The 26,042-nt window shown below is 44.1% G+C and overlaps 2 protein-coding genes across 4 annotated transcripts in view; one reads left to right on the top strand and one right to left on the bottom strand.

Annotated features, from left to right (window-relative positions):
* aopep (aminopeptidase O (putative)) overlaps positions 1 to 17,134 on the top strand; it is a 77,803-nt gene extending 60,669 nt beyond the window's left edge. For both annotated transcript variants that reach the window (XM_080466976.1, XM_080466975.1), the window contains 4 exons: positions 2,680 to 2,796; positions 8,344 to 8,430; positions 8,521 to 8,669; positions 16,553 to 17,134. In XM_080466976.1, coding sequence (XP_080323102.1) covers positions 2,680 to 2,796; positions 8,344 to 8,430; positions 8,521 to 8,661 — 345 coding nt within the window. In that variant the 3' untranslated portion in view covers positions 8,662 to 8,669; positions 16,553 to 17,134. The remainder of the gene's footprint in view (positions 1 to 2,679; positions 2,797 to 8,343; positions 8,431 to 8,520; positions 8,670 to 16,552) is intronic.
* fancc (FA complementation group C) overlaps positions 16,186 to 26,042 on the bottom strand; it is a 34,872-nt gene continuing 25,015 nt past the window's right edge. Inside the window, exons 11-16 of one of the 2 annotated variants that reach the window (XM_080466978.1) lie at positions 25,732 to 25,807; positions 23,470 to 23,575; positions 20,404 to 20,578; positions 19,415 to 19,645; positions 18,533 to 18,723; positions 16,186 to 16,753 (exon numbers count right to left, since the gene is read on the bottom strand). In XM_080466978.1, the coding sequence (XP_080323104.1) occupies positions 18,571 to 18,723; positions 19,415 to 19,645; positions 20,404 to 20,578; positions 23,470 to 23,575; positions 25,732 to 25,807 (741 nt within the window). In that variant the 3' untranslated portion in view covers positions 16,186 to 16,753; positions 18,533 to 18,570. Of the gene's footprint in view, positions 16,754 to 18,532; positions 18,724 to 19,414; positions 19,646 to 20,403; positions 20,579 to 23,463; positions 23,576 to 25,731; positions 25,808 to 26,042 lie in introns of both variants that reach the window. The other variant, XM_080466977.1, reaches the window with a different exon arrangement.

Here is a 26,042-nt window from a genome sequence, read left to right on the forward strand (position 1 = left end):
ATGATGAGCTCTCCATCATGGAGATTGAACCATAGTGCGTCCCTCCTCAATTTGTCTCAATTACACTCATGATAAATTCAATTGTGGAAATGTGTTTCACCGAGTGTAATTAATAGTTTTACTGTCCAACTTATTTCTTTGTAAAACGATCCTTTCTGAGAAACTCAAAGGAAAAATCATGCAGGTAAAAGGAATTAGGCCACACTTTGGAATCCACTTACCTAAAAGCACAGGACAATAGCACATAAAACTGTAAAGAAATAAAAATGTACACTGAAAAAAAGGCTCAAACTGAATTGAATTGAATAGCAATAATAATGGAGCAAAAAGTCATTTTCCATCCTCGTCACTATGGAGGAGAAAGGTATAAAGTTGTCAGCTTGAAGAGCAGAAATGTGTTATTTATTTAAAAAAAATTTACTTTTATACGTTGAGGCCATCACAGCGTATTATATATACGTATAACATTCAGTCAGCCCCACTGCGCAGTTATTCTCAATTTGACATTTCGACCTCACATGAGTGCTGGGACGTTTGCAGATGTTCGCAGTCGAGCTTCACTGTGACAGAAACTATGCAGAGGTAGGCTGCACTCAGAAAATCTGTGTCCTTAAGCTACCCAAGAAACTGTAGTATTTTTAGGAGTTTAAGGGGAACCAGTAGTCCGCGTTTGCACTGCCAGACTTAAAGTGAGCCAAACCACAAAGACAATGGTAAACAAATCATGTACGTCAAAGGATGAAAAGCACAATATTTTTCTTTGCAATACAATTAGAGTATATAAAGGAGTCCCTAAGTACAATACTAGTGTGTAGTTTTGTACTAGAACGTGAGGCAGTTCGTTGCTTTTTGTGCCAGGGATTTCACCATGGAGATGTTGCATACAGATAGTTATGCTCTGCTCAGTTTGAGAGTGTGTGTGTGTGTGTTTGTGTCTGTTAGGATAATAATAATGGGAAATTGGTTCATCATCATTGACCAGGAATTTGGTTTTGGAGACACTGGCGTAGACATATTGATTACTGCCATAGCAACATACAAGCACAACAGGAGCCCGGAGGGGGTGTGTGTCTTGAAGAGAGGAGTATTTTATTGGTGAGGACGTCTCACTTTTCAAAGGGTGGGAGAGCAAGAAGGATCATGGGTGGGCTCCAATGAGAGTCTTTAGATTTGGAGACGCCACTTCAGAAAACACTCAGCCCTCACAAAATGGAGGAGGAGGGATGGAGAGAGAAAAGAGTCAATAGAGGGTGAAGGGGAGAGACTGGATATCAGATTTTCCACAGAGTTGGAAGTGTGTGCGTGCGTGCGTGCGTGCGTGCGTGCGTGCGTGCGTGCGTGCGTGCGTGCGTGCGTGTGTGTCAGCAGTGGTAGTAGTGTTTAATTTGAGTGTTTGCCAGCTGGAGTCTGGGTGTTATTCCCTCAGCTCCAACAGCTACATGCTGAAATGCTTCCTGGTTTCAGGTCAGATATTTCCCAGCAGCACTGAGAGCATTGTTTTTCAAAATAGCAACAAATAAATGGGATTTTCTTTCTTTTGAAAGATGGTACGTATTTGTTAAGGCCTTCCTGGTTGCCTTTACCTCAGTTCAGAGTGAAACATAACGCTCTGGCTCCACTCTCTCCCTGTTCTGCCGTGCTCTGCTTCACTCAGTCATTCACACGTGCTTCGTACTTGTTTTCACGTTGGTCCCCACGGGCCCGTCAGCCATTAATTGCGTCCCAGACTGGGAGCAGATAGAGCGTGCGGCTGGGAGCGCTGGGCGCATCCAAGAGAGAGGCAGGCAAGGCTGGGCACAGCCGTCCCTGGGGGAAGACGTCACTCCCACATATCGCTGCCCAACATCCATCCTCAGGATGAGCCCCTAAACTCACCGCCGAGTTCTCGTCTTCCCTGAAGATGTTAGTCATCGCAAGAAAATGGGTTGTTTCCGTCAGGTCCACCTGAGGATAACACAATCAGTACATGCTCCGCTGGCAACACTGAGGCATTTCCTGAAAGTCTCCTCAGATGTTTTGCCTCTGACATCACTGCAATCTTATAATCTACAAAGAATAGATGTCCCACAGATCATCCGTATCTGATGAGATGTGTCCCCAAACATTTCTCCCTTTTCTTTCTTTCTTTTTTTTTTTTTTGTTCCTCAGCAATAAGATCAACAAAGACAACTTCATTGCTTTGTTTCACTTCACATTCTTTCCTCCATTTTAATTTGTAACATTTTCCCTTTGTCTGCTCGCCTCTTTTGTAATATTTCCCAGTGGTGCAAGATTCACTTGATTTACCATATTTATTTAATTACCATGTCAGCTCTGTTTTATTATTCCACCGTTTCCTACGTTAGAAAGAGCTGCATTAATTGCCCGACTCGTATAGATGTGGGTTTTCCTTTTTTTTTCATCAAAGCTCTCATAGCAACGAGAAGAAAATGAAACTTTACGGGAAAAAAAAAATCATGTAAATCTGCGTGTGAGTAGGAGAACTGTATCCGATATGTAACCTGATTCTGTTATTCACTGATAATTTTGCAAGTTTGGTTGGTTTAAAGCTGCCGGCGTGAGAGGAATGTCACTTCCTTTTGCTCATAAAGCTCAATAATGTGTCTCGATATCTGTTATGAGGGGAGCGCTGGCATTAGTCGGCACTATTAAATATCGTGATCTGTCGTGTCTCCACAGTTGACATCGGACCAGCTCGTCATGCTTTTGGAGCTTTTGTTGGAGGAGCCGGAGCTGAGCGTGGCATCGATGCGCACTTTGCAGAGAATCTACGGTCTGCAAACGCGTGATGCTGAGGTAAGAACACACACACACACACAAACACACACACACACACACACACACACACACACACACACACACACACACACACACACACACACACACACACACACACACACACACACACACACACACACACACAAACACACACGCACACACACACACACGCACTCAGACAAGAGAGCACATGTATTCAGTCTCCTCTTCTAATAAAAGTGGAAGGCTTCCTCTCCGCTCACATCCCCGAGCCGGAGCGCTTAGTAATGTGTAGTAAATTCTGCCGTAATAGCAGCTCTCTTCTTTACAGCTGCCATTACTGACTAAATCCCACAAGTATTCACTTCATGTTTTAGTGCCGCGCAAAAGTTCCTTAATGGCACTATTAACAATGTTTGTGTGTTTGTGTTCTTCAGCTCTTTGTGTGTGCCCCATGTTTGTATACAGCTCCACTGTTTACTGAACTCAACCACCGGTAAATTGTTCTCGCTCACATCCATCATTAACATACGGCTCGTCTCGAAACGAACCATTTAATGCCTGTAAAGTTTTTGTTTTGTTTTTGTTTTTTTTTTACGAGTTTTATTAATTATATGAGCTTTTTTGTTTGCATGATACTGAATAAAATTGGACTCGCATGTTTTGTCTGTCAAGTGGTTCCTTTATTAAACTGTATTGAGTCCAGATGGCCAAAATGTCATTTAATGAGTTTTTTTTTTTTTAAGGATGCTGTAAATAGTTCCTCATATTTTATTCATATAAATGGTTTTGACATATTTTAAATCTTCACTCAGGCACGAACGTAAAGTTTAGATTTTTAAAGCATTCAATTCAAATTTAGCGTCACAATGTATCATGTTTTACTCTTTGAATGACAAATTATAGATTTACTCGCAAAGTCAAATGTTCTTGTGGTAATAATGTTTCCTTGGAGAATACTTCTGTATATGTTACATGGATTAGATATACTTTCACTTCTGTAACACTGCACACCACAGGAGGCACTTGCAGTGCTTGTTTATTTCTTTTTTCTCCTGCTTGATTGTTGCAGGTACTTTATTCCTGCCTCAAAAAAAAAAGTATTTGTTTCCATCTTTAAACTGGTAGAGTAATTTTTCTTTCTTTGATGCCATTTCTTTGAACGATCACTTCCGTGAGCGTCTTAAATTGAATAAACACGGCGATGATTATGCAGATTTGCAGTTCCCACGAACCTGCACTCACTTTCAAACAGGTGAAATACGTCATATATACGAGGGTTATTTGCATAGTTCCTCTGAAGCTGGGAGAGTTGACTTGAGAAAAAAACAGAAATCTACATCCAAAATGTTTTTGCATGAAGCCCTTTGTCTTAATTGGAGCAGTTGGCCTCACTGTCACACATTGAAGCCCCTCTGTGTACGGCCCGGGATCCAGCTCCAGTTTCAAGCCTCTTTAGTCTTGATTTCCTGGCAGATAAAAGCAGGTTTTCATCAGCAATTTCTAGAGAGAAAAAAAAGAAAAGAAAAAAAAGTTCAGTATTTGCTAAAAATACGCAGGGCTATTACGCACATGGTCACGCATGGGAAACCACACACTTACTACACGTACACACACACACTCACACAAACACACACACCTGCACGCACCTGTCTGAAGCCAATGGCCCAGTCCTAATGTTAGTAATCTCATTCAGAAGAGGTTAATCACCTACGTCTTTCCATATAAATGTGGCCATTTGTTCTCCTCCCTGTCTGGAGCTATTTCTAGGCCCCCCCCCCCACTCCGTCCTCGTCTTACTCGGCTTTGCTTTGTCTGGCTTTCTCCTCGATGATTGACGATTGATCTGTTTAGAATTCTTGGATAAATACAGGACTGAGTGCAGCTCGGCTCCTGTGGCCCCTCGGAGAGAGTGCGAAACTGTCAGGGTGGAAGGTATTGGGTGATAGAGAAGGCTGTTATGACTTCTGAGAGACAGATAGTCGATTTCTCTCAATGCGTCATGAAGCGACTGATCGAATATCTGGGAAAAATAAAGACGACTTTTCACTGTTGTCTGCCATCCCTGCCCGTTCTGAGGATTTAATGCCAAATGAATTCAAGTGTTTTCATTGAGAGAACTGCAAAACGTTCAATGTCTGGGTTGTCATATGCTATACTCTGACATCTGCTCTCACCACTTGTTTGCTTGCTAAGCATGTCTCACTGAAAGTGAAAAAGCATGTTGTCTCTGGGTTAAAACCACCATGCAGGCTTGACTTTGTGTGTGTGTGTGCGTGTGTGTGTGTGTGTGATTTGTGTGAGCCTCCTTGAGAGGACACGTGCGGCTGACCGCCTGTAGATGTGCGGTCCGCCTGCTTTGCCTTCAGAATTTGTGCGTGTGAGTGCGTCTGGGAGCCGGGAGCATGTGTTTGCATGTATGGAGAGGGATTGCGTGACTTTGGCCCACTTCCTTTCATATGAGACTCATGTGATGTGTGACATGTTCACGTGAGGGAGTTTGTGAGAGCGCGTGTGTCCGCGCATCGAAGGCCATTTGTTGGCCAGCCACACAGGTCTCGTTGTGTAAAACGTGGCGTTCGGCTTGGGATCAGCTTGCAGCGAAGGGAAAGACACCCAGACTGAACCGGGGACTGACTTTAAAAAGTAATCTTGAGTTTATTTGTGGACTCGAATCAAACTGACACTCTCAAAGGGCTTCTCGTGCTTAGATCAGACCGGAGCTCGTCGTGAACGCGACACTCGCGTTGTAAAAATGAAAACCTTGGGAATCGTCACTGGGGAGGAAATCCCTTCCAGGCCTTGTAATGCCACTGGGGACACTAGATAGGAAAATAGCTCATGCTACATTTAGATCACGTAGTGGTGTGCAAACATAAAAGGAATACAGAAACTATAGAAACAAACAGCTAAATTAGTGGATCAAAATCTTTTTTTTTTTTTTTTTTTTTCTTTGAAGTCAGAATGCTAAAAGACACACTCACTGTCCTTCAAAGTGAAAACAATGGACAGTTTTTTCAGTTCTGCTGTAAATTCTATAAAGTGTCCTACTTTATTTCCTTTTGTCCTGTGAAAATCTGATTTAATATCTTCTGAGTAGGCGAAGACTTCCTCGACTCCAGAATTGGGAACCACAGAGATAAACGATGATCCAGATTGTAAGACATGTCAGAAGAAACACATTTATTGACATTTTGTATTGGTCTTTACTAGTGAAATATTTTGTAAACTTGCTTCAAGATTTTTATAAAGTAAATGCAATCGACTTGCAATAAATGAAGAAACGCTTCCAAATAACAGTGTTCTTTCTCTTCGTGGACCCAACTTTAACGAGAAACAACTGTGACCTGTTTCTTTTCCTTTTTCATGCATTCTCAGTGGTTCCCAAATGCATGGCGCGTACAAACATTTCATTGATTGTAGTTCATTCATTCTTCAGCAACAAAAGGATAAATGTGCAATACATCTGGCAGCCGCGCTGTCGACACAAAGTCTTTGTTCTTGCTAATATTTCTGACCCGCTGACACGTCCTTACACAAATAAGAATTTCAAATACCAAGAAACAGTTGGCTCGCTGCACCCAATGTTAAATAAAATGTACCCGAGGCAACGCTTCTTTACAATGGGACAAAGCATGAATACCTATCCAGCTCCTGCATGCCTGCAGCTTCATATTTATCGAGGCAGACGCAAGGGTGGAGACGCTCTCTTCATCTAATCCCCAGGAAGAAAAAGAATAGCTTCCAGAATGCTGGTATGCAGGATGCGGACAGGTCAGGGCAGCTGTAACAGTGGCATCTTCACTCAGGCACGCTTCTCGTGACAATGGCGACTTAGGTGCACATACCCCTCAAAGTACTCAAGGAGCATTTGAAGCGTTTAGGGTTAGTTAGTGTTGCGAGAGGTAATAGTGGTGGTGGAGATGTGGGGGGGGGGGGGGGGGGGGGGGTGGGGGGGGGGGGGGGGGGGGGGGGGGGGGGGGGGGTTAGTAATAAATGAAGGAATGTCACTGTGTAATTGCATGTGCTGTCAGAGAGAGAGAGAGAGAGAGAGAGAGAGAGAGAGAGAGAGAGAGAGAGAGAGAGAGAGAGAGGCAGAACAAAAGGAAAGAGAGTAAAAGAGGGTAAGGAGAGGTGCAGCAGACAGCTGCTCTGCCCCAGGGCTCTCCCCAGGAATGTAACCCAGCACAAGTAACAGCTGCCGGGTCTACGCAGGCCAGAGGGGCAGGGCTGGTACTAAAGTGTACACATACTGTTCATACACACATTCATGTGCACTCCTATGATTACAGACACACACACACTCGTCCTTGCTCTCGCTATGGGACCCAAAAAAAACAAAACAACCCCAAAACAAAACCCTTTTTTGCTCTAAACTTGCTGTTTGCTTGCTGTACGGTCGGTGCAGGCGTACAGAATGAGGCTGGGAATTTATTGAAGCAGGATGACTTTAAATTTGGATGAAAGAGGAACTAGAAAGCTCTTGTGAGACCAATTAAAGTCATGTTTATTTAGTAGGTAGCAGAGGTAATGTGAGGATTTAAATGTGCTTGTAAGTGGAGTGTTGCTCTGTCTCCATTTTAATGCTGCTTCGTTTCTGGCACAAACAAACAAAAACCTCCCATTAGGAGTTTGTACTCTGTTTATATATATATATATTTAAAAAAAAAGCACTCAGGTACACTTGACTACTCTCTAGAAAATTAATATCTGTGAAGCTTCTTTAAGACCTCGTCCAAATGGATTCATTCACCCCAAAAAATCCCATGTTTGGTTACTGCCCTTTTCAAAGGACTAGTTTATTATCCAGTGTGTGGAGACAGTTGTGGAGAGGGCTGAAACACCCACAAAAAAAAAAAGAAGAAGAAAAAAAGATAGCCAGGGGAAACTGTAAGGCTTTAAAGCAGTGATAGAGCTTTAAAGGATTTTTCAACTGGAAATTTTTTTATCGCTTTTCTGTCTCTTTTATCACCCTCTGTCTGTCTCCTCTACAAGAGTACATCCATATTCACGTGCACAGACTCGCGGCGTGTTCACGTGCACGCTCGTAGCAGATGATGAAGGATGATGGTTGAGGCAGGGACAGAGCCAGCCTCTGATCTCTCCTGTAACCGCGGCAACAGAGCTCCTATTGATCCTCGGGGAGAAAGGCCAGGCATTGGCTTTCACACACGCGCACACACACACGCACACACACGCACACACACACAGACCAATAAGCAGGCACAAAAACACACACTCCATTTTTAGACATGAACTTTAGATTGTATAAGAAAAATGCAGTTTTTGTTAATCCTCAGATTGCGCTGCACCCTCCAGTCAGATGAGCTTGGTCACCTGTGGCTCAGTTGGTACTAAGGGTTACAGGTTCAAACCCATGTTCATATGCCAAAGTGCCCTTGAGCAAGGTACTGATCCCCAAATTGCTCCCAATGGATGGTTGAGTCCCCTGCATGGCAGCCCTCGCCATTAATGTCTGAATGACTGAGTGAATGTGAGATAAAATTGTTGTTGATTGTTTTTAGCTTCATATATATTACAATCGTTTGTACTCCATTAACCATTAGTTTCTCTTTTTATGTCCAGGTGAGACATCGTTGGTGTGAGCTGGTTGTCAAACATGCCGCCGTTCAGGCCTACGGGGATGTGGAGCACTTCCTGGTTCATGACCAAGTAAATACAGCCGCTGTGTTTCACCCTGTGTTGTAAAAGCTTCAAAACAACTTCAGAGAACACACGCGTGTGTTTCCTTTTGTTTCCAAGGCCATGGGGGTGTACCTGTATGGGGAGCTTATGCTTCAGGAGGACCCCAAGCAGCAGGCGCTGGCCCGCCGCTGCCTCCTGTTAGTCCAAGAAGAAATGGACCAATCAGCACGCAGAGTGGTGGAGGAGATGGTCCTGTGACGTTGGAGGTGAAGTCTCGCTTTCAGTTCTCTCCCCGACTCACTGTGGAACTTGTCTCAGCATAATTCTCTGTGTTGGTGGGCTCTCACTGTCAGGACATGGAGCTCATGCAGTTTGATTTTCACTTCCTTGTAGTTTTCTTTTTCTGTTAATTCCTTGTCTCTCATTTGTTAGCCCACATAAATCTTCTCGTTAGACTGGTTCCGGTTTCATCGTCATTTCATGGGCTTTCAGTTACACAGAATATGAGCCCAGATTACATCATCTCCAAACGGGAGACTTGCTGAATCACAAATGTAACAATATACCCGAGTAGGTTCATAGAATAAGACTCCAAATGATCCTCTCAGAGGTTTTAGTCGCCTCGTGTTTGCTGCTCCATTTGCCTGATATCAGGCCGGTGAGTTATTTGATCCATCCATGGGGACGGAGGAGTAGAACTCGGTTTGAAGCGTCGGAGAGTCTGAAATGTAATCCAGTACTTCCCAAATAATGAGTATTATTTAATCACTTCACACTGCGACACTGTCAGGCTGTTGTTTTTTTCTTTCTTTCTTTCATTCTTTTTTTTTTGAAGTTATCGAAAGGTAATCAGTTTTAATGACACCAAATTCATTTAATATGTGCCCAGGAAGCAGGAATGGGAACAGAAATGTAATGTTAGAAGGCCAAACTGAGACCGAGCCCTTCCTGCATACAAATGAATGAGACTTTTGTGTGTAATCATATATGCAAATGTCTCTTGATAGATTTATAAATCAACAAACATGCATTTGATATGCTGCAGCTTTAAATGACTTTAGTAATTTATATGTTTGGGTTCTTACTCACATCACCTTTATGATTTACTTGTAGTTTGCAAATAATTGGGACAAGGTAGCTCCTCCAGTCTGTACCTTATTTGTAAATAAATTTCAGTGTTGAACCCGATGCTGTCAGCCCTCCCTCCAAATCCTACACGTTGTTTTCCTTCGATGGGTGTGTGTCCTGTTTGCGCGTGCGTATCGATAACGGGGCTTTTCCACGGTTTCACAGCAGCGCCGTCAGAATGTGTTTGCCTGAGAAGGAATTTGGGAATGTCCTCCTCAAACAAACAAGAAGAAAAAGACAGAAGAAGAGAAAGAAAGAGGTCAGCGAGCATTTTCTGCTGGGGCCCCCCGAATGGTCACTGCCCCATGAGGTGATTTTCGTACTGCTGACCCTGAAATTCCTCCTCCGCATGTGTGTGTAAAACCATAACTGTCAACTCCCGGGCTTTTGGGTGACTCCGAACAGCGAGGGGTTTATTGGTGTGTCACTAGATGAAGGACGGAGCCGCAGTTTATGGTTCGGAGTGGAAGGAAAAGAGCAGAAGGGAGGTCTGGAGTGAATAGAGCCACTGATCTTTACGTAACACTCCGCCTATTACGGACATTCACCTTTCCATAATGAGAGCGAGCAATTAAAAGGATGAAGGACAGCAATCCAACGATTCTTCGGTGTTATAGCTATGATGGGATGCCGTGATCACATTCAAACAGGATCTAATGGTTTCCGTTTTGTAACATGTTTTGTAAATGTAAAGTACCTAAAATATCACATCAGACAATGAATCGAGGAGTGAATAATACTTCATTTTCTCATGAATGTTTAGGTTTTTGAACTGCAAATCTTCAAAATATAGACAAACCCTGAAGATGTGCAGTGAGTGCTCATTTGTTGTAAGTAAGTAAAGTTTATTTGTAAAGCGCTACATAAAATGGGTGCAATAGAAACAGAACACAAGATGTTCATAAAAAAACAGTAAAGGTTTTTTTCGCCAAAAGCTTTCTTAAATAAAGTGCTCGAAAGAGCTTGTGGAATCGAGCGTGCGGAGGGACAGGGGATTTATTCCGGGAATATGCATGTACTGCTGGAACCAAATGGAAAAACTTCCTGTTCCGTCTTGTAATTCTGAGTTCACCTATCAGGTGCTCTTCACTCAACGGAGGGGTCAAGATGGGTGTTTGCAGCGTTGGTCAACATAGACCTGAGTCATGAGGGGCTGGCTGGTAAATACTTGTCCACATCAGCCTGAGTGATATACTGCACTAAATCCTTTTTTAGGATGTGAGCGAGCCTCTGCGAGACGGGCTTTTATCTTCACACACGCACACGCAGACAGCTTTATGCATGTGCACAGGATGTGAAAGGCTTTCTCGACAAGTCCTCTGCATCTGGCTCAGTCTTGATAAATCTCTCAGGCACGTACACGCGCAGCACAAACATTCAGACAGAACACACCTATGTGTGTGTGTGTGTGTGTGTGTGCGTGTGCGTGTGCGTGGTGCCTATCTGGATGTGCCTATGGATCGCTTGTCACCATCACTCACTCGCTCGCTACACCTCCCTGTGGAGTCTCAGCACAAGTACAGGAGCAGCAAAATGAGCAGAGGAAGAAAAGAGGCATTTAGAGATTAATACCCCAACTCTCCCCATCGCCTCCCATCGGACTGACCTAAACAAGGCCGTGTAAACATCAGTGGATCATGCTGGTCAACTGAGCTCGGGTCCAGATCTCTCTCCAATTAAAATGATGGATGAATGGCCCTCCTTGCTGCTTTTTCATATCGCGCTGTGGGGAGATGGATTTATGTTTTACTGCTCAGTTTGTGTTCCCCCGCCAGCCTTTCTTAAGTAGAGCGGTCCTCCCTGTACCCTTTTACATCCTCACACAGAGGCCACAGTACAGTGGGATTAGGCCGAGGCGGGCTGAGAGGGTTTTAACTGAAAACAACATGTCTGTCAGGGCGCACTCCCTCCTCTGTGTTTTTAAACCTAAAAAGCACAACCCTTTAAAAGAGAAGGGTGGTCCATCCCTGTGACTGTGTGCGTGTGTGTGTGTGTGTGTGTGTGTGTGTGTGTGTGTGTGTGTGTGTGTGTGTGTGTGTGTGTGTGTGTGTGTGTGTGTGTGTGTGTGTGTTTTTTCCCCTTTTCCCCTCCCTTGTTCTTTTCTTCCCCCCAGTACATGCCTTTGGAATCCCTCTTGATCCGCTTAATGAGGGGCATATCGCCGGGTTAGCCGAGCGTGGCGAATGGGAGACTGGGAGAGGGGTAACCAAGAAACGAGTGTGAGAGTGCAGCGGGGGTGGGGGGGGTGGGGATCTACAGGTCTGGTCTTTCGCGGCTGCACTCTGACGGCACACCTCAGGGGGGGAAAGCAAAGTGGAGGAACAGAGGAGAAAGTTGGAAATGTTATAGGTTAGTTGAATCTGAGGATGTAGGTGACAAGAGGGAAAAAAAAAAAGGACAGCAGATCTCGCTCTTTCATGTCTGGGTTGTGAGGGTTCCTGGCGTGCTGATTTGTGACTTATGATAAAATCACATTGCCAGGGATTACCACACAGCCCTGACCCAGCCGGCTGCTATGGCAACCTCAACCCTGCCTACACACACACACACACACACACACACACACACACACACACACACACACACACACACACACACACACACACACACACACACACACACACACACACGCTCAGTAACTTGCCCCCTCACACACCCTCACTCTGATCGTCCTCGTCCCTAAACTTAGAGACTAAAAAATACGTGATTATCCAAGGGCGTGTGTGATTGTGTTTGAGGAGCCGGTGATTTGGAAGAAAAAGGATGATGAGGGAGCTCATCACTGTGGGGTTTTTTTTGGGGGTTTTTTTCATTGGAATGCACACATAGGAGTGTGTGTGAGTGTGTGAGTGTGTGAGAGTTGCACGCGCAGGTTCTCATATCCTCTCTCCAGCCAGACACAGAGCTTAGCTGATTGGTGAACAGTGATTGATTTCCTCTTTGTTCACAGTGGCTAAGTTCTGCACCTGAGGAGAGCATGACCCAGACCAGCAGACATAGACAGAGACAGCAAACCGGAGCAAAGCAAGGAGAGAAAGAAGAAGTGTGTGTTAGGTTTTTTTTTTTTTTTACCCGTGCGTGTTTGTGTACAGCCGAGCTCTATTTCCCAACTTCCAATATATCTTACGCGCGGTTCTACATTTCACTCTCAGGACTGTTTTGTCCGTGCCCTCTTTGGAGTTCGCTCCTCTTCTTTTCTGCATTTTGGTCCAAGACAGCTCCCCTCTCTTCCAGGGCCGCTCGCATTTCTGTAAAACTCTCCACGGAGACCGTCCGACTCAGAAGAATGAGACGCGCGGGCCCGTCTTGCAAATCTGAAGCGGCGTGCAACACGACTAATGAGCGCCACGCTACGCTCTCCTGCTTTGTCTGTTGTTCCTTCTCCCCCTTTCATCTCCCCCTCCCTCTTCTCTGTACCTCCTCCCCTCTGCTCCAGTCTCCTTTTAGTTACCTGGCATAAAAGATAATCCTGCCAGATGATGGCGGTTGCACGCTCTGTAGTTCTCGCGAAGGTGAGAGCCGAGTGTCCCGGGAGAGAGGCTGTACTCGCAGTGCTAATGAGGCCTGGGGAGACCCGAACACTGCTTAATGCTTCTGACGGTTATTTAATCAATCCTGGAGCAGCGGCCGCCATCATCGCCCTCATCATCGCCGTCCTTCATCTCCACCACTCCAGCTCTCTTCCTGTAACAGCAGGCTTGGTGTCTGCCAGTGGTGTGACATCACATTTTCTCAGTACTTTGCTGCGCAATCATCCGGCACTTTCTAAGCAGAGGCAATCGGCTTTATCAGCGTTACCTGGACCCACATAAGTGGCGGAACAAATTCTGAATAAATCAGCACTTGGCCGTTATTCCCACCCACTGCAGGCAAGAGGAAACATAAAGGACATTTGTAAATTAAATTGAAACTTTTTTTTTTAATACCCCCGAAGGAATTTTTTGAGGAAACTTAATTTAGTTCTCTGTAAAGCTTTGACCCATTTAGACCAGGAGCAAAATGTACACCATCCTCTCTCTACATCCAAAAGGAACACGTCAACATGACGTCCACATTTTAGGCAGACATCATGACGGTGAACTGTGTTTTCAACATGGCGTGTGATGAGTGACACGAGCATAATGGTGGTTTTAGAGGTCGTATCAGGTTATTAGATTAGAACTTACACTTACATTGTGCTACAGGTGCCACGTAACCTGACTTGTTGGTTTAACTACAGATTATACGAGGGACTCTTTCTTATTCTTGAGTCTGTACTGACCGTTAAACGACCTCACAAGTCAGTTGAAATGCTGAGATGTAGCTTCAGATTAGCGATCTGAATTCTAACCTGTGTTAGGGGCTTTTTTTTTTTCTTTTTCCCCATCCACCTCACAGCATGAAACATGATAAGCCCAAATGTCAAAGCCTTTCTTTAAGTTAACAGTTGAAAATCTGAGCTACAGCAGAGGCGCACGCTACAAGAGAAACTAAAGGTTGGCAGGGCCATCATAAAATCAGCTCTCATAATCAGACTTTAATGCACAAAGTGCCTCAGGTTTTCAACCTAAAATCACTCTGGCAGGGAAAAGTGCTGTCTGGACTTCCCGGCCTGATATGTATTGATTTTTGATCTAATCTCAGCCCGAGGAAGAGCCAAGATACAGAGACCCATAAGGCAGACGAATTCTCTCACATTTTCACCCTGTGAAGAGAAAGCACAGCGATGCATCAAAGATGGCAATCCTCACAACGGTTTCAAGGTCCTGTCATGACTTAGGTGTCAGTTTCACTCGTTGTTTAGGACAGCAGATTTATCATGCAACGTAAGAATCTATTGTTTGGACCCAAGAAGGAAAGAAAAACTACAGGAAAGAAGCAGCTATGAGCTGTAAAACCCAAACAAAATGCCGTCGTTTTGAACATCTGCTTTGTTTTGGGCGTCACGGCCTCGTGAGAAAAGATATTCAAATCAGTCAAGACGAGCTTCAATACAAATTTTCTCAGCAGAAACGAGCAAGTTTATCACGGAGGGTTGACTTCTTTTTTTTTCTCTCTCTCTCTTCTTTGCACCGCTTGCCAACACACTGATCAATAAATCCAAGTCAGATTGGTTTTGGCACCGTGATGCAACCCCCCCCCCCCCCCCCTCTATTTGCATCGTCTCCACCGAACAAATATCAGAAAGACTAAATGTGCTCGTCGGACAACGTTGGAGTCGCCAGCATCTGCAGCTGGCCTGTGTGCCGAGAATTAATGGAGCGATTGAAACGCTGAAAGTTTGAACCAGTAACGTGCGGTGTAACCTCTGCTGGGACGCGGGTGGACCGTGCCAAAAACCTGCTTTTTTAAATGGAGAATTGTAATGCCAATCTATACTGTTCTGGACCGACTGCTCCCCAATCAAAACAGTGACAGATGGCGGGGTATGTATTTTAAAATTGGCCAGTCTTTCCCTCTTTTATTTTTTTTTTTTCTGCGGCTGAGCGGAGGCATTATAGCACGCTATATTGAACGACGACAAAATGGCGACTAAACGAGGACAGATGTGTGAATTAGAAATGAGGGCCATGTGGAGTCTGCCATTTTTAGACCTATATTTAGGGCCTGTTAAAAGAGTAATGACCATCAAAGGGCTGTAAAAGAAAGGAATTGCCACCAGAGCCCAAATCTAAAAGGTGATTTATTGCAGTCTAATGGGAGGGAAATGGTTCTCGGCACATCAAAGGAATAAAGCGACTTTGTATAAAGAAACCAGAAATAAACTCGTCGGTCCCACTCGCCCACATTTATCTTCTCTTCACGCAACTTTAGCGTCGAGTAAACAGGAGAAAACCGTCGCGCCGGGTTCAGTTTGAGAGTTTCACTGGCTGCTTGTGCAGTTTACGCGGTTCCAACACAAAAGGTGTGGGAATGTGTTTTTGGATGGATTTTTTGAATTTTTCTGACGCGGCCTGCCAGCAGCAGTGTGGGATCTCGCTCCGACGGGCCGGCAGACGTCTCGCTCGACACCGTGGCACCCAGGTGTCGGCCACATCTTTCGCCGGCAGGATGAACCTCCACGAGTCGGGCTTCTTCTTAGTTTTTTGGGGCCAAACGGGAGGAAGGAGCTGCGAGAGTCGCTCTGCGTTTTGTTTTTGTTGCTTCAAAGCTTATATGCAGACTCTGCAGGGAAAAGAAAATGTTTACTTCATGAGTAGGGGGGAGAGAGAGCGGGAGAGCGAGTGAGCAGAGCTCTGGGCTTGGTTTCCTGTGCCTACTGAGCTGATAATCAGTCCTATAGAACCACTGGCTCAGTTCAGCAGGAACAGGAGTCCGGTCCACTCACCACCTGAGCAGAAACAAACACTCAGTCCCAACTGACTCCTCCCCCCTCAACACATCCCAGACCGGAGCGCGGCTAGGAGGCATTTTCTTTAACAGGGTTTCTTTTCAAGATGGAAAAAAAAAGGTGGCTCATCCAGAGGCTGCAGAGCAAATTTACCAGCAAGTGCTCTGCTGTGGAATAAAAAGCACCGAGCTTTGTTTGGACGGTGGAGTTTGAGTACAGCGCTCAAAGCATGAACACTATCGTGGCGGATTTGAACGTCTTTGCCCAACTGAGTTACTATTTGATTGTAGATTTGTCTGTGTAGACAGAGAAGTGACTAATTTACCACACAAAAAAAGAGAGATACTCCAAAAATAACCTTTACTATGGCGACAGCATGGAACAGATTTAGAACACAAAGTTGCAGCAAAGGAAAATCTCTCACAACCTTCGGTTTAGTTTCCAGGTCTCTTCCTGGTGTGGCGTCAGATCATTTAACCTGAAAATCACTACATGCTGTATGTCTGGGTCTCAGTTAGAGACACCGGACTTACTTGGAGTTCAGCGTTCCTGCTTCACAGCAGGTACTGAAACTAAAAGCGAGCGTCCGAGTCTGTTTCTAAATGTTATCCTGCTGTAGTTTTACTATTCCGGGCCCGGTGAGCTCCAATCCGTCCTCATGTCCCACACCTTCTCCGCTCCAGTCTGTACATCCTCTTCTTTCTCTCCCAGATTCCCAGCCACATGGATGACGGCGGTCCGTGCAGAGTTCTCGGACCACCAGAGGGCTGCGCTCTTTCGCTCCAGCTGAGAAGAAAAAAAACTGGCCGCGTGTGGCGAGGCAGTCGTTGTCGGTTTGAGTCTCCGGGCGAAAGCTGGCGTGTGAACCACAAACTGCACAAGCTGTTCGTAGCGAGACGACGTGAAGAGTCGCTGGCGAGAGAAAGGAAAATGACACATCACTCTTTTTTTTTTGTGGAAGTGACAAGGACTACAAAGTGAAAAAAGGAGAAATGGGTAAAATGGGTAAAAACACAACGGCATCCCCGTGTCTGTTTAAGAACCTGAGCCGTGTGTCTCCATGTCTGTTTAGTCTGAAGTCAGGTTTCTGAATGTGAAAGGTTTGGACTAGAAATACCTGGAGGTGAGTAATGTTCTGGTTTGTAATGAAACTGGAAAATAAACAGCCGCCGTCTCTCAGGGCTTTTCTATATGTCTCAATGAAGAAGTGTGAACATGTCAACTTTATTATTATTTTTTTTATGTTGAAAATCTTTGATGTAAAAAAAAAAAAAATTATTAAAATGTGTTCCCAAAATAACTACGCCTTTCCTTTCTGAGCGCCTCCTTTCCGTTACACAGCCTGACTCTTATATCCGAGATGCTTATAGTATTTTATTATTATTATATTATTCCTTTTTTGTGCGACGAATCCACGAAAGATCAACAATCAAATGTAGAATTGTTCACAAACCCAGAGCAGATGCTGGAGGTTTAATTTCAGCCTTTCTCCAAATGCCTCCTATAAGAAGAAAGCTGTTTGGAGTGATGGGAACAATAACTGCTGATCCCATCAGAAGGAAAACTTCTTTCTTTTGTTTAATGCTTGACATTTTCCTGCTGCATCGAGTTATTTAGCCGAGAAGAAAACATACAATTGTTCCCATTCGTAGATGGCCAGATTATGATGATCTATTGTGTATCTATGACTATTTTATGTAATTTCAGAAGTCTGTGAGGTCATTCTGTACTTCCTCGCGGTGGTTTTTACATCATTTGCGCTCACTGATGCCGCATCTGAGTTGCTTTGCTTCCCCTGCCAGTCATTCAATTTGCATCGACTGTCTTCTTCTAGAATATATATATATTATTTTCACGAAAGTAGGGGGTTGTTTAACTCCTTGACCCCGGGTTAGTTCAGCGGCCTGCTTTTTTAAATTTCGCCGACTTCTGCACATCACCGTTGCACAAATGTCATTTCTACCTCACTGTGAGAGGATGCACGAGAGGAAACGCCGACGATCCCAAAGCTTAAAGATAACAAGTTATGTCATGTTTATGGACCAAATCACATTATCAAGTGTGTCATGAGATAAACAGTCCCAAATGAATCAAAATGTACTTTTTGAAACGTCACTTTTGACTCCAGTAGTAATAAGATACGTTTTAACAGATTCAATCAACAAAGTCTTGATCTCAATGAGCAGAAATGTCCACACATGAACAATGACCATCAACATTTTATCTCACACTTACGACTTTCTAAATAGATTCTGAGCAAAAAAATAACATTTCACCAAAAACCCGAGCCGGCGTGCATCTGGTTTCCCCTCAAAACCTACATTGTGCAGTCAGCATGTGTAGCGTGAAGGATTTATATTGTGAGGCAATTATATGAGTGGGAGGACGCCGACACGTCGTACGAGCTGCTGCTGCTTCTTTGCAATGTGATCTGTCACCGCTCGAGTGTCCTTGTGGGCCTCGCAGTTGTGCTGCGCGCGCGCACTTGTGTGCGCGTACGTATAATTGTAGCCTCGACGTATAATCTGTCCTCGCTGTGTTGTTTTGACACACTCCTGTCATTGTTCCGCAGCATATCGGCACAACAGCGCAGCAATTTGTCATTCTGCAAATGTGCCTCGAAAAAACCCTGAGACGAGGATGAGCTCACTGCTGTGTGCGTACTGTGCGTGTGTGTGTGTGTGCTCTCACCTGTTTGAGACGGCGTGCTTGCGAGTGTGCTGAATGCTTCACGCTGAATGCTTATGTGTTATGGTGTGTTGAAGTCCCTCGATCCTGAGATGAACCCTGTCGCTTGATGAGCAGCCTCCTCCATTTAGTCGGAGCTCCAGTGAGCTGAGAACACATGCTGCTTCATCAGCCACACCAGACTGATCCACCACCTGGAGACACACACACACACGCACGCACGCACGCACGCACGCACGCACGCACGCACGCACGCACGCACGCACGCACGCACGCACGCACGCACACACACACACACACACACACACACACACACACAGAGGCATGTGAGAAGTTGCTGCCTCTGGGGGTGGGGGTTCGCTTTTCTAGGTTTTCTGTCACAACAGCACCGAGGGCAGATTCTCACATGTGACAGTAATTTGCTGACGTTACCCTGCATCCAAGGCACAACAGCAACAAAAAAAAAAAGCATGAAGCTGGTGTCAAATTACAACGGTTAGAAAATTAGGAAAAGTCTTTGAGGAAGGGATGAGGGTGATTAATCAGAATCTATTCAAGATGGAATATCCAACCTGTGAAGGATTATTCTGTATAATTGAAAAAAAAAACAAAGGCTCTGTATTTAATAAGATGTACAAAAAAAAAACCCTAACACAGCTCGTTACTATATATTTATATTTATTTTACTTTCTCTAATCAATAACAAAATAGTCCTAGTTTGTATTTGAATTTTTTAGACTTAACACATCCTGCTCACTGAAGGCTGGGAGATCATCCATCATATGGACCTTCAAAGTAAAGGGCAGCTCTGTGTTTGTGTGAACGAGGAGCAAAGCGTCCGGAGTGTGACCCGTGTGTGCAGAGAACAGTGAAAAGTTTTCTCACCGTCTGTAAAATCTCTTTGGAAGCGCTCAGCGGTCGCTGGCAGAAAACGGCAAAATTAACTAAGAGGCTGATGGTCAGTGATGGAGCCAGCGGCGGCCTCTGGGCCAGCGGCGGCCTCTGAGCCGGCGGTGACAGCAGGGCGACCAGCGAGTGCAGGCGGGCGGCGGGAGCGGGGTGAGGTGAGGCAATGAAAACAGCCAGCAGGTGCTCCCACGCTTCTCGAGCCTGCACCTGGTGACAGGGATGGCATGCAAACCACTGAGCAAAATTTAAGACGTTTAAAGAGACATTTGCTTCGAGTATCTTTCCTGAAAACGGAGATCAATACTCTGGTAATTGATAAATGATGGAGGAAGCCACCTAAAGCCAGATGAATTGTAATGGGAGTGGATGGCGGCGGCGGCGGCGGCGACGACAACGGCGAGACTCTGGGGTTATGAGAGGAGGCGGACAAGCAGGAGACAGAGACGAAACTCAGGACAGCTGGCCAGACTTTCGCTGGGAAATCAATACTACATCACCCTCTTCACCCCGCTGCCCTCCCTCGGCTATCTCGCTCTCTCCTCGCTCCTCGCTCCCTCTCAGAGAGGAGTCATCCATAATTTAGTCGTTAATGTGTTATTCTTCTTTCTCTTATTGGCTTTGTGGCTCTCAGCGACAGCACACCTGTCTGGAGCAAACAACCCGCCGTCCAACCGTCCTACATGGCTGAATTATGCCGCCGCACACACTATAGGCAGCCCATCTGATTCACTCTTTGTTTTGCTGTGGTCACACAATAAAACAAAACCCTAAGTGCATTGTTTCTCATCGTCATCAAGGTTGTTATGACTCAGCAAGTTTCACAGTAAACCTTCATCCACTTTCTTTGGTCTGTTAGTCTGTTCCATAGTGGGAGACAGATGGTCCAAAGTCCCCTTTAAAGCTTTAGAATAAAAAAATTTAAAAAAGAAGAAGAGACTTTACAGTCTTTTTAAGAAGCGCCTCACCAGCTGTGCAGCTCTGTGGTGCCACCTGTTGGTGGGGTGGTGGTAGAAGGTCAGCAGCCACAGGAGGGGACCGGAGTCCTCGGGACCTGATGTGGCCAGCAGCTGGAGAGCCACCCGCACCCAGTGGGCACATTGGACCAGCAGGAACCAGGCCTCGAACACTCTGTGGTGCCCCCTACAGGGCAAGAGGAGAAACAACACTGAAGAGGAGCTGCTGCGTTAGAGAGTGTAGAGAACCTCACATATTTGGCAAAAGCTTAATGATTGAAGTGTTTAAGAGGAAGTCACAATTTAATGTCGACATCCAATCTCAGAGGTTATTGAAAAAGGTTTAAATTACGAGATGTTGGGATCCACATTTAGACGTTTTTGTTTTTAGAATGTTACGTAAGTTTAGTATTTAAATTTGAACTTCACTCTTGAAATTTGACCAATATAACCCATCATTGCTGACAGGACTCGACTTGTAATAATAATAATAATAATAATAATAATGGCTTGGACTTATATAGCGCTTTTTTCGCGCTGACTCAAAGCACGGACAGAGACCATTATTCATTCACACCAGTGACGGTAAGCCACGTTGTAGCCACAGCTGCCCTGGGGCATGCTGACAGAGGCGTGGCTGCCATTTTGCGCCAACGACCCCTCCGACCACCACCAACATTCACACACATTCATAGACTATGTCTAGTCGTCATATCCAAAACTCACAGACTGTTCATGATATTTAGAAACTTCCCAGTGATCTCCCAGGACTTTTCCACATGGTCACACACATCTGTACCACGAGCGTGGTCAAAATAAAACTGTAACATTGAAAAATGAACAGATATTTAAAGTTAAAATTATTCATTGCACATTTCGGACAATTCTACCACCATGAAATCAAAATAAATCCTGACATCGCAGTCATACTGCAGTTTGAGCTTCTAAAACAAACTGCAAAAGAAACTTCCACCTTGATATGATCCCAATATGCTGTTGGAGGCTGAAAACCAAGAGACTTGAAGGAATCTCCATCGTGTCGAAAGCTTCTAATGGTAGATCACGAGCAAAACATCACACTGGAGCGAGACAGGCCAGTCAGGCTAACAGTCCCGTAAACGGGTTTATAAATCTATAAACTAAGGTGATTTGGGTGGTCTGGTTCAGTACTTTAATAGTTTGGCACTTAACCGAACCAAGTCTCAGTTTTTCCAAGGTGTGTGGCTGAATATGTAAAACTTTCTTCTTTGCTGGTAAAATGAAATAAACAAACAAACAAACAAAAACAACTTGTTAAATATCAGCCTGACAATTTCTACCCGAATCGCTGCCTGACAACTTGGGAGAATGCGGCCATCAAGAGAAGCGGAGAGGTGTTTAAAGACATTTTGACAAAACTGAGACGACAGCTGCTTGACTATAAAACAGAAACCAAATATTTCACACGCGATCTGTTTTCAGTGTGCCGCAAAAAAGAAAAAAAACACAAAGTCCCGTAATCCCAAAGTGTCTGGATTAATTTGCAATGAAAGAGCGTCAATGAAGAAGTAGAACGGCGAGCGGCTGCTCCCTTCACCGCTGACAGGAACAACGGAGGATCAGAGTGAGACAAAGCCTTCAGAGACACATGACTCACAATTATACTGAATCTCATTGTTTGTTCACAGCTGTGGTATCGCACTGAGGGGCCGTGAGATTCTATCGCCTAGAAATCTTGCAGCAAGATCAGTGTTAAGGCAATGAGCAAAACTTTCAACTTTAAAGTGCATTACAAATTTTAAAAAACTGTCAATTTTCCAGAACAGCACCTCTTGATATTCTAATGTTTTTGGAATTATTCAAGTTCTCATCAAATGAATCAGAAATTTAACTCAAATTCAGGCCGAGCCACTGTTTTGTTTTTTTCCTGATTTGCCAAAAGAAAGCTGGAACTTTTGTAAATTAAAGCAATCATGCAGTTTGCCATGTCTGCTCTTGATTCCACGAGAGCATCTTATTATGGATTGAGAACAACTAATAGAGAAGAACACAACCAGGAAAAAGCATAAAAAACATGAAAACATCTCGCCGGGCACAGAGACTTTGTTCTACTTTATATAGAGTGATACAAATAAAATGTCTTATCATCTTGAGCTGTTAACTAATTCGTTTCTTACTAAGTGTTATAAGCTCTCATTACTTTTTCTGATATTTTTATTCATTTAAAATGAGGTTTAAGTAACATTCAGTAAAAAAAAAAAAACAGTTGTTTGCAGATGAAGAGACAAAGAGGAGAGAAGATGTGAAATGGGAAGAGCGATAAAGTGAGATTTAGAGTGAACGAAGCTACAACAGCTGCAGCAGAGAGGATGACTCGGAGTCAGAGGAGCGATAAGGATGTGTCTCTCTCAGATTTGCTTAATACCATCATTAGAGCTCTCCTCATCTCCCTTCTTTCCCCTTGGCTTGCAGGAGCACTCGGCGGTTCTCTGGCAGCTGGAGCTCAGCTTGGAGCAACACAACACACTACTTTCCCACCGCTGGCTTGCTACAATGTTTTTGGAATTTCTTTTCTTTCTTTTTTTTTTTTGTTGTTTTTGCGTGGAGCTCCAGAATGAAGTGGCGGTGAGGATAATGGGCGCTGCTAAAAAACCGCAGCTGTGGGGTATCACGTCAACCGTCTCCATCTTTGGGACAGGGACTGCTCCTCTTATCCTCATCTCTTAATCTCTATTCATCTGAACCCACCCGACCACACCTACCCACTCGGTTTTTCTCAATGTTATTCTCATACAATAAAATTCTGCTCTCAGTCGAGTTTTGTTTTCCCGCTTGACTTCTTCTCCCACTGTGGGCTTTCCAACCATTGTTTTCTCCGTGGTTCTCTCCTTCCCTGAGCTAATAGCCTCTAATGACTGCTTGGAGGAGCCGCACGGTGCTCCAGGACCTCTCTGCTGTGATGCAAAGGGGAAAATATCAGACTGAACACCCCCTTAACAGCAGCTAATGGAAACAAAGAACACCACGCAGGCATTTGGTGGGGTAGTGGAAGCAGACACACATTAACACATTCTCTGTGCGAGCCTTTCTCACTCTAACCGGGTGCCTCTGCTGCCTCCTTCTTCCTCCTCTTCCTCCTCTGTCAGTCTCTGTAACGAGCGGCTGAGCCAGTTCAGGTGATTTCTCCAGGCCTCCTGAGGCATCTCTGCAAGAACACATTGAGACAGACCAGCGGGATGATGACTTGCAGCACAGCTATGCACTTTTTTTTTTCTTTTTGCAACCGCGTGGTATTCAAACTTAAACTCAAAGCCAGCAATCAAGTAAGAGTCTTAAAATAATTGTTGAAGATTAGGGGAAGTACATTTAATCCCCTTCTTTCCACAAATGGGATGAGAAGATTCATACCAATGTCCAAATCCTGAGCCGTAAACATGAAACTCCATCCAGCTTTGGAGCAAAAAAGTTCATCCAGCAGCCATAGTTCCCCAAGAGCTGCCACTAACAGTAGCTCCCATTACCGGTTATTTCTCCGGTAATTCGGTTAAGGCACTGAATGAAAGGTTTCAGGCTTCAAGAGCCTGAGTTGACATTTGTTATTGCTCTCAGAATGTTTCTTGTTCTTCACAATAGTGAAAAGAGTGACAAAGAAGCTTGAAAGCAAAAGTTGTTTACAGCATTTTGTATTTTTTTCCCCTTGAATTCAACGAATATGATATCTCAAACATTTAGTTGAAGTTAGGACAGAGCCAGGTTATTTCTCTCATAGTTTTATGGTCCTTAGGCTAAGCTGAGATAACCTGTGTGGTTCTAACTTGAGATATATTGATAGGAGAATGACCTACATTGTTTAAAACATCATGAAACTCTTTTAATTTCATCACACCTTTATAAAACCATGTAACATAAATAAAAACAAAGTAATGAGTACAATGCATGCAATGAAAATAAAAACGTGCTCGACGTTGACGGTAAGAACAGTGGATTAGTGTGACCTCTGTACCTGGTGTTATGAATTATCCTTATGGCCTTTATTTGCAGTGTTTATTTACATTTGTAAGTATCACTCCAAGTCTCTGCACAGTAATTAAAGATTTGTCCTGCTGCTTCTGGTTTCATGAGGTTTAACAATTATTTAATTAATCTGCTTTAAACTCAAAATAATGAATGTACAATATTGTTTATGTGAGCTACACCTACAATTTCAGAAAATATGTTCGATTTGTCTTTATTTATTCATTTTTTTTAAGTCTCACATTTGCCCTTCTTTATTTCAAAGTGCATCTGAGATGAAATGGACAACCCTCCAAACATCAGGTGCCCGTGCTTTCCGAGCAGAACAGAATCACCTGCAATTACTTCCTCCTGTTCTCTAGCAATTATTTATAACTGCTTTTGGGTTCGCAGTGGCATTTGTCACATTCAGAAGAAAAAAAAAAAGACTTTCTGCCCACTAACCAAATTTTGCACAAAACATGGCACCTGACTGACATTTCAGGTCGACTAACAAACTTTCACAAATATTTCAAATGCTCGCCATCTTGATCTTGGCATTCTTTCCCCCGAGGCCAGGTTTTAACAATACAACTGTAAATGTAAACATTTATAGCTTTTCCCACACAGAGCACCACTCAGGAGAGAAACCACAAATCGTGTACTTTTCACAGGACCATTACCATTCTGTCCCGTATAAAAAATTTGCCCGTCACCACACACACAGACACACACATACACACACACAGTAATAATTAACTCTGGGTTCTGGCCAGACTCCAGTGTGTCCCTAAATGGCTCCATTCATGTAAAAATCATCCCTGCCTACAGGCCAGTCTGGGCACACACTGATAAGCACTGCTGCATTGTACTCATGCACTCACCTGCTGTGCATCTCCTGAGCGGTAAAGATTCCCATACGTAAACATTGGTAATCCAATGCACTTCCAGTATTAAAAAAAGACGAAGAAGGGATTAAAACTAGAACTGGTGTGTCTGTGTAAGCTTAGCAATGGTTTCACTTCCTCAAAAGTAAAACAGCCCACAGTAAAACGGTAACTCATTAAACTCCTATAGATTTTACTTCTTCACTCATTTTAACAGCACGTGATCTTTGTATCTTTTCCATCATGTCAACTTCTGTTTGACATTATTTCTTATTGTCAATATATAACTATTATTGATTAGCATGGACCAGACACACAGGAAGTCATTCATTCTGTGGTGGCACAAGAACTGTTTGCACACGGTTAAAGAATACATGACGGCGTTATTACTGCTAACTCTGGGTTTTTGTGCTTTGTGTCAGAGGGAAACATCTAAAGGCACACAGACGGTCACATGGCATGTGTGTATCTGCACACTGACCTGAAGGCAAGGTCAGGAGGGGAGCCAGCAGACTGGGGGGTGACTGTGGGAAAAAGGCCTTCAAAGGTACATTCATCTGAAACAGGACAAAGCAGGATTTCTCCTCAGCTGAATCAATGCAGAGTACACGTCCCTTCAGCTCATACATCACTGTGCATCCAGAGCATGAAAAAAAATGACATTTTGAATGGGAGACTGTGTAACAGTGAGACAGTAGATGCTAATGTGTAATGTACCATGTAATAGGTAGCATTTAGTGCAGCGTGACTACAGCCATTAAAACTGGGGTTTCTGTCAAAAAAAAAACATTG

This window comes from Lipophrys pholis (genome assembly GCF_963383615.2).
Source record: "Lipophrys pholis genome assembly, chromosome: 7".
Classification (NCBI taxonomy): Eukaryota; Metazoa; Chordata; class Actinopteri; order Blenniiformes; family Blenniidae; genus Lipophrys; species Lipophrys pholis.